This window comes from Choristoneura fumiferana, chromosome 25, assembly GCF_025370935.1.
Source record: "Choristoneura fumiferana chromosome 25, NRCan_CFum_1, whole genome shotgun sequence".
NCBI lineage: Eukaryota > Metazoa > Arthropoda > Insecta > Lepidoptera > Tortricidae > Choristoneura > Choristoneura fumiferana.
The window spans coordinates 4,872,218-4,885,360 of NC_133496.1; the positions used below are offsets into that span (position 1 = coordinate 4,872,218).

General features: G+C 36.3%; 2 protein-coding genes across 6 annotated transcripts in view; one reads left to right on the forward strand and one right to left on the reverse strand.

The window, feature by feature from the left end:
• LOC141442458 (uncharacterized) overlaps positions 1 to 13,143 on the reverse strand; it is a 45,357-nt gene that overhangs the window by 7,835 nt on the left and 24,379 nt on the right. The window contains exons 1-3 of one of the 5 annotated variants that reach the window (XM_074107461.1): positions 4,053 to 4,211; positions 1,026 to 1,214; positions 652 to 775 (exon numbers count right to left, since the gene is read on the reverse strand). In XM_074107461.1, the coding sequence (XP_073963562.1) occupies positions 652 to 775; positions 1,026 to 1,208 (307 nt within the window). In that variant the 5' untranslated portion in view covers positions 1,209 to 1,214; positions 4,053 to 4,211. Of the gene's footprint in view, positions 1 to 651; positions 776 to 1,025; positions 1,215 to 2,130; positions 2,150 to 2,184; positions 2,336 to 3,892; positions 4,212 to 13,143 lie in introns of those variants that run through there. The other 4 variants (XM_074107459.1, XM_074107462.1, XM_074107463.1 and 1 more) reach the window with 4 other exon arrangements.
• The window catches only part of Meltrin (disintegrin and metalloproteinase domain-containing protein meltrin), a 67,902-nt gene continuing 59,653 nt past the window's right edge, over positions 4,895 to 13,143 (forward strand). The window contains exon 1 of the mRNA XM_074107457.1: positions 4,895 to 5,248. Coding sequence (XP_073963558.1) covers positions 5,122 to 5,248 — 127 coding nt within the window. The 5' untranslated portion in view covers positions 4,895 to 5,121. The remainder of the gene's footprint in view (positions 5,249 to 13,143) is intronic.

Below are 13,143 nucleotides of genomic sequence, written 5' to 3' on the forward strand. Positions count from 1 at the left end.
TATTTTTCCCTGAATGGCAACACTGGCATAGATAATAGATCGCTCGTTTTTGGCTCGAAATTCGAACTTGTGATTTTATTTTGCTTAATATACAAAATGTACACACCCAATATCATATTTTCTCAAGTTTTTCGCGATTCCCAAGGTAAAAGAATCGAATTGCTTTAATATTCCAGAAAAATAATGCGTCGTTTGGGAGAAACGTGTCAAAATGGTGTTGTAGAGCGCCATCGTGCTCTGTCTCGTTTTTTTTCCCGTTCTGGCGGTTCACTTTTATATTATAGATAACATACTCTTTATATAAATAAATATCATGAGACTGATCAACCTTGTCCCAAAGTAGGCATAGTTATGTACTAGGAGAGAACTGAAACAATGTCTTTGCTCTGCTCACCCGCGATCTTATTATGTTAGCTACGTTTATGCAAGAAATGTGTGTTCATGCAGTTCCTCCACCTCCACACTGTAAGAACACGCAAATCACGCAAGATGGGTTCACCCCCACCACACCACACTGACGCGTTCCGAACTCAACCAGAGCTCATGTTCAGAGCAACACAACCATTCGCCATGCTACCAGATGTTTTACGTGTCTAACAAGGGCTTGTTTGAAAGTGTAGAAGTAGTATAAATTCTAAAATCAAGACCTACCCTCTCTTTTCAAAGGCTGCGAGGCCTTCCTTTCGCAGTGTCTCGCCTCGTTGACGTGAGGTCCCACCTTGGCTGAAGTTTTCAGGAACATGTTACAGTATTCACAATAGTAGCCTTTTTTGACCTGGATAAAAATTATATTCACTATAGTGCATGGTAGTGTTTACATTAAAAAAAATAAATTAACCAACTTCAAATCTATAGATTTGAATTGATTGAATGAATTATTTCGATAAACTAGAAAAAAAAATTGCCCAATTAAAAATATGAAGGTATCAAGGCTCATTCAAACACAAAAATAGCTGACACTATCCTATAGATAGAACTTAAGCCTCGGAAAAAAAATAGAATAAAAACTATCCTATAGAACCAACCTTCCTGACATGGTCATCCTTGTACTTGTCGTAGAAGCTGGTGGCCTCCAGGTTCTTCTTATGTATGGGTTTAGCGATATGCTGCACAGCATCCTCGTCACCACGGAGATGATCCTCGCAGGCCAGGCAGAGAGAGTCCACAGGGCCCGTTAATATTGCATTCTTGTTTAATATCGAACACATTTTCACCTGCAACATTGGGCACAAAAATGCTATTAAACTTTCAAGAACTGACAAGAACTACAGTACTATTATGTGGTTTATTGAACATTATTTATATTACACACAATGTTTTTTTTTTATCGGTGATCAGTTACAAATTTTTCTAATTCAGTTATTGATAGTGGTCACGTTTAAGTCGCAGTTACAAAACTTTTTTTAACTTAAGTAATTTTTATTTTTTAAATATTTTTTATTTGAAATTCTTTGTCACCCTACTCAAGGTTTATATATATTAGACTACTAGCTTTTTCCCGCGGCTTCGCCTGCGTGGCATTCGGTTATCGCGCGCTGTTCCCTCGGGAATTGTGCATTTATCCGGGATAAAAAGAAGCCTATGTCACTCTCTGGCCCATAAACTATCTCTATGCCAAAAATCACGTCGATCCGTCGCTCCGTTTCGACGTGAAAGACGGACAAACATACAAACATTCAAACACACACACACTTTCGCATTTATAATCATTTATAATATTAGTATGGATGTGAGCTTACAACCTCTTTCAAAAGCTGTATATCTATCTACTTCTGAGTAAAACACTGTCAAATGCACAACAAAGTCGTGAACATTTACATAGATAAAAGACTTACAGGGAATTCCCCATCTACTTCAGTAGATTTCCCTGAATTTTCTCTAAGTCATTGAATCAGACTTTACGTTCCAAAGGCAGGCTAAAAACAACATTAAAGAAGTTTCTTAGCACAAACTTTCAAAATTATGGGCTGTTAGTGGTCACTCAAGACAATAAAACTTGTTGTATCATGTTTTAGAATGACGTTGAGAGATACATGCGAAAGGTTGTCCATAGTGTTAAGTTTTTTCGCCTTCCATTGGAACATTGTATAGTGCTGTTCATTGGAAAAGAAATAAACATACAGAACAGACCAATAAAGAATTCTCATTTTGAAGATTTTATAAAAAGAAAGTACAGAGACTGACTAATAAAAATTACGCAGTTAGCACCGAAAATGGCTCCCGCTCGAGGCAACTCGCTCAGTAGAAACCTGGCAGAACTGTTAGCAAAACAATATTTTGTTTACTCACAACTACACTGGATGAGCCTAAAAGAAAACTGCTGACATTAAACACTTGTAACTAAGTGATTGAGCTGAGTCAGTGTTTTGTTTGCTAACATTGTTATCTGTGGGTTACATACAGGATGTTTGATTGCATTTGTTATCAGCTACAAATGGTCTTTGTCCTTTGCCTATAATTAAGTCGAAACCATATTACCAGCTCCTTTACTGGGACAAGTAAATATCAAGCTTAATTTTATGAATAGCGATAGTGTAAAATATTGAATATCAAACTTGTGTAAGAATAATAATAAAAATAAATTTATTTTTAGACCAGCATAAAAAATTCATTTTTTGTATTAAGAGATATCATCATCATCATCAGCCAAAAGACGTCCACTGCTGAACAAAGGCCTCCCCGTTAGAACACCACAATGAACAACAACTCGCCAATTCCATCCACCGGTTTCCCGCAACTCTCACAATGTCGTCAGTCCACCTGGTGGGAGGCCTGCCAACGCTTTTTCTTCCGGTTCGTGGTCACCAGTCGAGGACTTCTCTCCCCCAACGGTTATCTGTTCTTCGAGCGATGTGGCCCGCTCATTGCCACTTCAACTTACATATTTTTCCAGCTATGTTGGTGACTTTAGTTCTTCGACAAATTTCTGTATCCCGGATTTTATAGCGCAAAGAAACTTCAAGCATCAGGCAGACCCCAAACTAAGCACAAGCCTGTATTTTGGGGGGCTCTAAGAGTATGTTTTACAAATTAGACACATAAGAGTGACATGTTACAAATAGACAAGAGAAAAAGAAAAAAGAATATTAACTAATAATAAAAATTAATTAATTACAAAGAAAAGCATTGAATTTTTCCACAGTTAGGTACAGGTTTCCTCACAATCTTTTCCTTCAGCATTAAGCTCACGGTAAAGGCCATAGTCAGGTTTAGGTTTCCATAGTAAGTCAGCCCTTACATCAAATTGAGCTCTGGTTTTTTTTTGTGAGTACCTCTTGTAGTGAAGAATATTTGTGATGAGTATGAACATTCTACTTGTGACATTTCTTGACATGTTTTTTTAAGATTTTTTTTAATGTATTGTTTTTCAGGGAGTATTTCATTTTGAGTTTCCGAGAATGGGCCATACATTGGCCTACTACTTGCCTAAATATCAAAATTTCCCAGGGGGTACTTCCTATCAAAAATCAGCAATACATAGTGAAACAATCCAATGTTGTTGGATATTTTCATTCCATATGAAGGTATGACTTAGGTACACATACCACTCCGAGTGAGAGAAAAATGAACAGTCTGAACATAGAGTTAAACTTCTGTCGGAATGATCATTCTCTTTAGAATATTAATTAACTACCAACCAAAATGCATGAGCATGAATCATATATACCTATTGAAGGAAAAGAACAAAGGAATGTTGCAATAAAGATTTTGATAGAAGGAATAAATTCATAATGATATGTAATGTTTCCTTAAGTGTAAAGTGCAAGCATATAATATATAGAATTGAAAGATAGATGCATGTTATCAGATAACTTTACGAAATTATAGTAGGTAAAAGATTAGGTTTTACATTAAATTAAATGAACTTATTTTTTCGAAAGATTTAACTTACGGTAATGCACCCAATTTCGCCATCAAACGGGACACTTAATTAGAATTATTGATTCTACGTTGCAATAAACTTGTGTGTTCAGCAAAATCAGTGAAACAAATGAGCTGATCGGCGCGATTTCAAATTCAAATCAAGTACAATCAACCAAACCAACACTCACACTGGACTGGGTCTGGCGGTGAGATTATACAGGAATCCCCGCTGGTAATTTTCGAGTCGCCACACTAGATTAATCGCAAATTATTTCATGTCAAAAACAAGTCGTATGAATAACTTGGAGCTTTTTAAAAGAGCTGGGTACATGAATATTATTTTTTGAATCAACGATTAAAAAAACGAAACAAATTTATTTTTTTTGTAAAATATGGCAATAATAATAAATGACAACACAAGATATATACTTTTCTCTGGAAAGACAAAGGAAAGTATCTTTTACAGCAGTAATCTTGGCAAAATATCCCTATACTTCACTATCTTGCCTGCAACTTCGTGCGTCCTGTGAAAATTTACAATCTCAAAGACCGACTAAGTAGGCGTCAGGCTTATACACCAAAGTAAGTCCAACTTTTGAATTTCGTATCATGGCATTCGGCTTATAAAAGCGGAATACCTACTTAATTTAATAATACATATATGTAATATACAGAATGAGGGATCATCGAGTACTTATTACTCTGTGTTATTACTAATTAACTTGTAAAACCTAAGCTGTTTCTTTTTAAATTAATGATCATTTATTTCTTGTTTTTGAATCCAAAATTACTATCGTAGATTTTATGTTTACCGACTTTACGATTTTCTACTTTTCTACCACTATTTTCACACTTGCAACACTTCTTGTTACCACAGATATCATTAGATATTGAACAATGACACCTTTTTTTTAGGTAAATACGCAGGAAATACCATGCTTTCCAACATAACAAAATAACGCAAATATTTTGACGTTTCAGTGACAATGAGCTGACTGTTGGTTGTCTGTTGTCCGCAAGTTGTCCGACAGTCGGGCCCCGACTCCGACTTCTCTTCTCTACTCTCAGTCAGTTGACAGTTGGTTGGTTGTTTCGCGCTGATTGCGCGTCGAAGCGTACGCGTACGAGTCGCAGTCGGGTCGTCAACGGTAGTGCTTTGTTATGATTATGTTATTTTTTGTAACAAAATGTAAGGTTTAATTCGTATTTCTAGTGTAAATAGTAATTTACCGAGTTAATCGCGCTTGGTTGTAAATTATGTCACAAAATACTTTAAAAAGTGCTAAAATGTTTAGAAGTGATGGTTCATGTGTCTGGTGCTTTTATCTTGTGTATTTCCTGATAATATTGGAACTTACAACGCGTACTGCAAAAGCCCAAGGAGGTAAGTCAGTTTGTTTCAAAATATTAAAACAAGCAAGGACAAATTAACTGTATTGTGCAGGTAAAAATAGGTATGTTTGATGTTGGTCTTTGTTTTGTCAATGTTACGAATGTTTGGTTCAAGTTCATATTTTAAGGAAATTAAAACAGTAGATTCTTATGTGTTTATTTATTTAAACAATGAATTTTTACATAAATTAGTAGATTCTTTAGACATGTTGAAAATAAAATAGTATAGAACATATGAAAACCATGGTTTCCAAACCAATTAAAATATCCAAGTACAAACAGACAAAAGTATAGGTGAGTAAGTATATATGTAAACATCCTTTTTTTAAAATTGTATTACTCGAGTGGAAAAGTAGTACATATGTACTTTCTAAAAAAGGAGACCAAGGAAAATGATTTAAAACTATGATACACTGTTCAACTTCTTTTGGACTGGTAATGAAGAAATGGGCATTTTGATGTTTTATTGGCTCAGGCCTGAAATGTCCATTTTCCAAAAATGTATTTTGTATGTGTATGTATGAAATTGTGTGGTGTATGCCTCCAAGAATGACAGTTTTTGTATAATGTTTGCTTTCCAGAAATTGATTATTCCCAAAATGTCTGCAACTAAAGCCCAGTTTAGACCTGCAAGAAAAGTTGTGCAAGTTGCATTACATTGCGGCACTCAATCAACTACTACAAACCTGTTTGCTTTATGGCGTTGCAATGTATTACAATTTGCATGATTTTTCCTGCAGGTCTAAACTAGGCTTTACAATTTTGGCATTGCAGAAAAGTCTTATTCCCAAAATGTCTGCAATCTTGAACATTACCTAAAATTCTTTATCATTTTAAAGCAAAAATCCTTTGAAAATAAAGCATACATTATGGGAAAACAAACATTATAAGATAATAGCCTAAATAAAAAAGTGAACTTTAAGAAGACTGTAAGAAGTGGACTTCCTGAGATTATGGACATTTTAAATAGCAGACATTTTGAAAAAGCTTTTCTGTGTTGAAATACACTAGCCTAGTTTGTATTACAATGATAGATAAGTGAAACATTTAAAATCCTTGAATGTACCAAATCTGGTAGCTGAAGTTTGTTTACACTTAGTTTTACCTATCCAAACCAAGTATAGCTTATTTTTGAAACCACACCAAACCGAATAATTTTAGACAACATAATATAGATGTGAATAGAATGCGGGTTAACATTCAATTAAATTTATGGACAGCTCAATTATAATAATGTTGGTACAGTCTCCATCTAATATTTCGGAGTAGTCAAGGCGGTCAAAAATATTGGCACACACTATTATTAAGGTATTAGAGTTTACATTTCAATATTTTTGATCATCTTGGCCGCTCCGACATATATGATGGCGATTGTACGGACCAATGTCACACATATTTTTGAAACATGAAACTAAAACAGTTTTCTGTCAATATTTTTTTGACACATACCAAATTAAAGCTTTTCTTCCGATATGTTTCATCTCAAGAGTCCTATTTTTGTTTTGATGTATATATGCTGCCTTAATCACTTAGCCATAAAAAATATTTCACTTAAATATATTGGTTTGAGTCATTCTTTGTAAAATTATTATTTGCTCAATGACACAATTTTCACAGTAGAACTATTCTAGTAAAGGTAAAAATAAATCTTTGAAATCCATGACAATGTTTCAAGTGTGACAGCTGATGATTATTGAACTGGCATCTGCGATAAGATGATAATGTGTTATCGCTATTTACGTAGTGATTACCAAAATCCGTTATGATCAATAATTTTCATTTGACACCTCTAGCTAAAATAAACAAGACTATATCAAGAAGAGTACCAACATAATGACCAATTATTATTCAAGTAACCTATGTAAAACTAAAGGTTATAATTCTAATCTTTCCCTAGCTTATTTTTAATTTAATTTATTTATTTATTAGTTTGTCAACAGATACCATTAGATTAACAGAAAGTCAATGTGTGAGTAACATAAACAGAATGTTAATCCAATAACAGGCAAACACAACCTACATAATTCACAATAACAAGACAAAATAACTAAATATCTAAACTTAATGACAAGGGACTGGATGACGATTATGATAGCAAGATTTAAATTGCAGTCTATAAACTTTATTTTTTCTTGACTTAAAAAACTGTTTTTGATGTTATAAATAAAGAAAACTAAACAGATTAAAATACATAATTATGTATTTCACATAATATATATTTTAGTGGTAGTTGGATTACAAAACAAAAGCAAAAAAAAAAAACTGGTTTGAACACTGCAGAAATGCATTACGCTATCACAGACGTTTTCAACCGGCGGTGTGCCGCGATTGCCGCGAAGCGTATAGGGCAGAAGTACCGTTTGTGGCCACTGTACCGTTTACGAGTATGGCCATTTATTGTTTAAATATATGTTTGAAATAAATGTATAGGAATAAATCATTATAAACTTTATTCCTTTCAGTATAAACTTTTGAAAACTCACTAAACATATTATTTTAATACTACATGTCACTTTGTATATATGACTGCAAATGTCAACTGGCCAAAAACGGGCTTATGGTGGCCAAAACCGGTACTTCTGCCCTTTGCTGCACTGAAGTCATGAATAGCTATTTTAACGAGAAAATAGTCAGAAAATAGTACGAAAACAACTGACGCGTGGCGTGTGCGATTCACGTTGTCAGATTGTTATGGTAACGGAGCGGAAGCCGGTCCGACTCGCACTTGGCAATTTTTTAACGGTGTGCCGTGAAACTGATGAACGAAAAGTGTGCCGTTAAAACCAAAAGGTTGAAAACGCCTGCGCTATCAATATAGTACTAACAAAAAATGAACACCAAAGTACCTAACTGCCATAGATCAGACGTTTTCAACCGGTGTGCCGGGGCACAACAGTGTGCCGCGGTTGCCGCGAAGTAGCTGCATTGAAATCATGAATAGCTATTTTAATGAGCAAATAGTAAGAAAACAACTGACGCGTGGTATGTGCGATTAATAAGCCTCTGCTGTCCTTATGTTATACATATTATGGGTATATTATTACAGAACCCTCCACGCGCCAGTCCGACTCGCACTTGGCTATTTTTACTGGTGTGGCGTCAAATTTTGATGAACGAAAATTGCCGTTAAAACCAAAAAGGTTGAAAACGCCTGCCCTAGATTGGGCATTTATGATGCCAATCTACTGTTTGACGGATAGTTAAATACAAAGTAAAAGTTCAGTATCGCAGGATGTAGGACAGTTTCCGCTGTTGCGATGCGCCGCCGCGCCGATGGCCCTACAAAAATGATAATGGGGCAATGTATGTGTAAACTTGTCCATAATGTGACCAACTTGAAACTTCTGCAGGATCAAGGTCGGATTAAGAGAGATTTTCGAAGTCTGGAGGCCTTGGGGCAAGTAAGAATTCGAGCCCACTCGAGAAAAAAATGTCAGAGTTGCTGAACCGTCGAAATTTGAATTTTTAAACCTTTGTTGTGGGAGCCGCTTCCTAGTGGAGTAACTTTCTCGTTGATGACTTGTTTAAATAACATTTTGTAACAAAAAAACTTTCGAGGGTGTAACTATGTGTAATGGTCAAAACAATTACTTGGATTAAATTTTGTGAAGTGAAAATTAGGTCTTCTTTCACGCAAATTTAACTGAAATAATCTGTGCATGATGTATTTTTCATAAATAATACCTACTACTCAAATAATACACGCGATTTACCAAATCTACTTCGCTGCGATACTAACACAAGTTTAAAAATTAGACTAGACCCCGCCAAGCTAGCGTACTCAGTGAATTTACATCCATAACTTTTATGGGTACGCTCCGTTGACGCACGCCATAACTGCTAATTGGCTAACAGTGTGATACCAGATACATTATAACACAGTAATACTCGTACCTACAACCTTCCAGTACGTACTTGTGGTCTCGAGTTGACTGACCTTCCAGAAACCATACAAGTTCGCAACCGTGCTCATAAATATGTTATTCGATGCAAAGGAAATCGTTTGCATACACAGCCCAGGACAGCCTTAAATTAAAGGGAAGTTGTTATCTGATTATACATACGTGATTACAAAAATTGGCTTCACCCTTGACTGACAGTAGATTTCTTGTGCAGCAGCTTCGGAAGAGGTGAAACAAGGGTTCAAAGTTTGCTTGAAATTGTGATTAGGTTGATTTTTTAAATTCGAAAGTTTTCGCCATCTGTCTAAAGCAACGACTGTCTGTCTGTATCTGTATGTACATATTGATGCTACGAAAAATCAGTCAAAACAAAACAAAAGGATCGTAGAAAGTCATTTTACGCGAGCGAAGCCGCGGGTAAAAGCTAATAGATAAGAATAGTTACTAAAGGTACTTTTATCTAAGGATTGTCGTCAAATTTTATAGGGGTGCTTTGGCACGGGGTGAATAAAGTTTTGTCATAGCTCTGGAAGTAGAGCACCTAGTACTTACAGACAGGATGTTTTCAACGTTTCAGAGGTTACGTGTTACAGAGAGGGCCTACTCCGATGTTCGAAAAGCTAAGTTCGTACCGTAGCGTCCTTCTCGCTCTCGTATTAAAGATAAGTGTCAGAGGGACCGAACGACACGCACGAACTTCGATTTTAAAATTTCGTAGTAGTCCTGCAGGAAAGCTTTGTTACGTAATATTTTCGAGCTGAATATTCTGAAAGAGGCCGCTTACAAAGCAAGTCTAGAAATCGAAAACATTAAAGAAAAAACAAGTCATTTTTAAAACAATATACTTTCAACTACTAATTAACTTTTAAGAGACTTTCTACATGTCATTAATTATGATTATGATGAAATGTATCCTGCAATCCCTGCGGCTTCATTCCCGTTTAAAAAAAATTGTGATCCATCCGTTTAGAAAAAAAAACCTTCTCCGTGCACCTCTACTCTATGATCCTCAATAAATATGTCCGTCTAATTTAAAATTTATAGCTTCGTAGTTATAGCTCCACTAATTTAGACTGTGCGTTGATTGTCACTCAGTCAATCAATCAGTCAGTTAGTCACATTATCCTTTTATTTATAGGTAGGTATAGATGCAAAAATATTCTATAGCAGTTCAGTAACCTAAAATAAACTTGCAAATGTCCCAGGCATTGTAGGAAGTCGTCAAATATAGCGGTCGTAGGCTGAGCAATGCTGGCATGAACGGAACACAGAATCGCTAACGCGTGTCTCGTGTTTGGAATCTTAATAACACTGTTTTGTTTGTACCCAAGGTTTTTGATGCCATAATGCTTTATGATATCAAGAAATTTTCGAAGATTGAATGTAAAATTACTAAAGTTGATAATCGTTTTCTGATGGTACATACACTACGACAACACTCATATGTATTTGGGACAGGCTGATTTTCAACACTTTTAGTAAAGTTTGTACACGGCACACGCTTTTCGCATTTACAGATACTAGCTGTAAATATGTCTATCAAAGCGTATTCATTCATTCATGTTAAAATATATGCACCCTAAAGTTGCGGGTCGGACTTGGCGCGATAGGAGGGTTCTATATACTATACCTCATACCATCAATATCATATTTCAACCATAGTGGAGTCAGCGGAGGCTTATTAATCGCACACGCCACGCGTCAGCTGTTTTCTTTCTATTTTCTCATTAAAATAGCTCTTCATGATTTCAATGCAGCATACACCTCGCGACAATCGCGGCACACCTGAAAGTATACGCGGCACACCGGTTTAAAACGTCTGATTTGTGCCTTGTTGTATCATCTTATGCCACCTGGCAAACGTAGACCTCTTTCTACACTACATTTGTGGGTGCAAGAGAGAGATAACAGGTTTTTCGCTTTGCTTCTATATATCATTTCGTTTAGAAGGCCAAGTACTGACGAAGTTTAAAAACTTCCAAGGCAAGGTAAAGCTAAAGCGATATTTTTTCGTAAATGCAGTAGTAATTAAACACTCGAGATAAGACTGCGTCAATTTTAAAGTATTAAATATAATTTAATGCAGTTTAAATAGCCCCTCAGTATCGTCATCTCACACATAATAGTGTCGAATATTCAATTATACCTAGGTATAATTCGTAGTATACTAGTATCATCCACGAAGACGCGTGGTTTTGTCAAAATTAGACATTAATAATCACGTCATCGTGAATGACTCTACCTATAATATAATCTTGAAACAACTGTAGCTAGTAATTATGGAAGCAATAAAACGGAAAAAACATAGTCTTAATCGGAGGGATGCTTCGAAATCCGGGACATCGGAAGTATATCTTTCAGGACGATACATGGACCACTCCAAGCTAAATGCTGCGGATGTCGTAATTGTTAGTTTTGCATACAATCATTTATTTCCCCTGTGAATCACGAATGACTTCCGATTTGCCAACCATTTCTGAGTAGCTGATTCATTGATGCATTTAATGAGTTAGGCACTAACTAGTTTTTTTATACCTAGTTTTAAAAATCCTCTCGTGAAATTATATGTAGGTATATTCATTTGCCTTAGGTACGTCAGAAATGCGTCTGTCTGTACCAATAGGCCTTTCAAAATATAGTCCGTAAAATGTATACAATTAATAATCAAAATAATCAAGCACCGTCTACAGAAAGGGTGGGCTTGTATAAAAAATCCTTATATACGTTTGAAGGGAAGACGGAACCAGAGACAAACGAGTTAGAACGTCCACAAAACACGGTAGCCACGAGGATGACCCGAACCTTTTTCAAATGCAATAAAGAATTCTAAAAACAAAATGCGCCCGACATCCGTTTGGGGTGCTCCTACGTCACAGCATGTGCGTGCGAGCGCATGTAATGTATTCTTTTGTTTATTTTTTAACATAGCTTTATATTTATTAGTCGCCAGGAACTTTTATGGGCGTAGCACGGTGACTGATGCACTCTAGTCGTGTCGTAAAACGTCTTTCGTGGCTTCGTACGAGGAAACTACTGTAAGCATTATTATTCTCCGAAAGCAGTGTTTTATGTTATGAGCTAAGTTACTCCGCTCCGGGCAGAGAAGTAAATGTTTCATATTTTATATCTCAGACCCTGTCGCTTGCAGCTGCCGGCGATTCTTTTGTTTCCCCGAAACAAAATTACGGTCAATTTTCTGTTATTGTTTCCCATGCGTTTCGTTAGATTTGTTAATAAAACTGTCGGTTGCAAGTTGAAATAAATTGCCGGCCCGACCTAAGACAATGTTCTCATTACGTTGGAGGATCACTGAATTTGCCTACGCTTTCTGCAAGTGGACATAGAATACCAGCTTTAATTAAAGAATCACTAAAGAAAGAAAAACATTTGAAGGCAACGCACCCACTTCGTCAACAGCTGTTTATAGAACTGTCCAGCATTCCAAGAGCCGTCGCATTCCCAATGAGAATCTCATCACGTATGGATGGGTCGGGCGTGGATGGACCAAGGATAACTGGTGGGTATACTGGTTATTTCTGGACGCTGGACCAGTATGGGAATGATGACTTCCCCACAGAGACACGGCGCGTTTCCTCCGCCACGTCACGTCCGATTGCCACCAAATGTAAACTCTACGAGTAATTGAACACAAGTAATAGTTGTTTATCATACCTACTCAGCAGTTTAAAATTATATCCTGTTGGATTTTTTTATTTAAAATGGCACAGCTTAATTTGCTCAGCCCATGTATATGAAGAAACTGTTTCTTATACCATTATTGCCATTAGGGTCGTTGTAGACGGACTGTATTCTGACTGGAACGGAACTGCAACTGCCGTCTGCCCTTACAGTTCAATTGAAGCTAGCGTACACTTTTACCGACTGCAATGGAACTGCAATGAAAAATGCATGGGCAGTTGGCAGTTAGGTATATGGTAGTTGAAATACAGACCGTCGAGTCGAAATACAAGTCGTTCAGAAACAG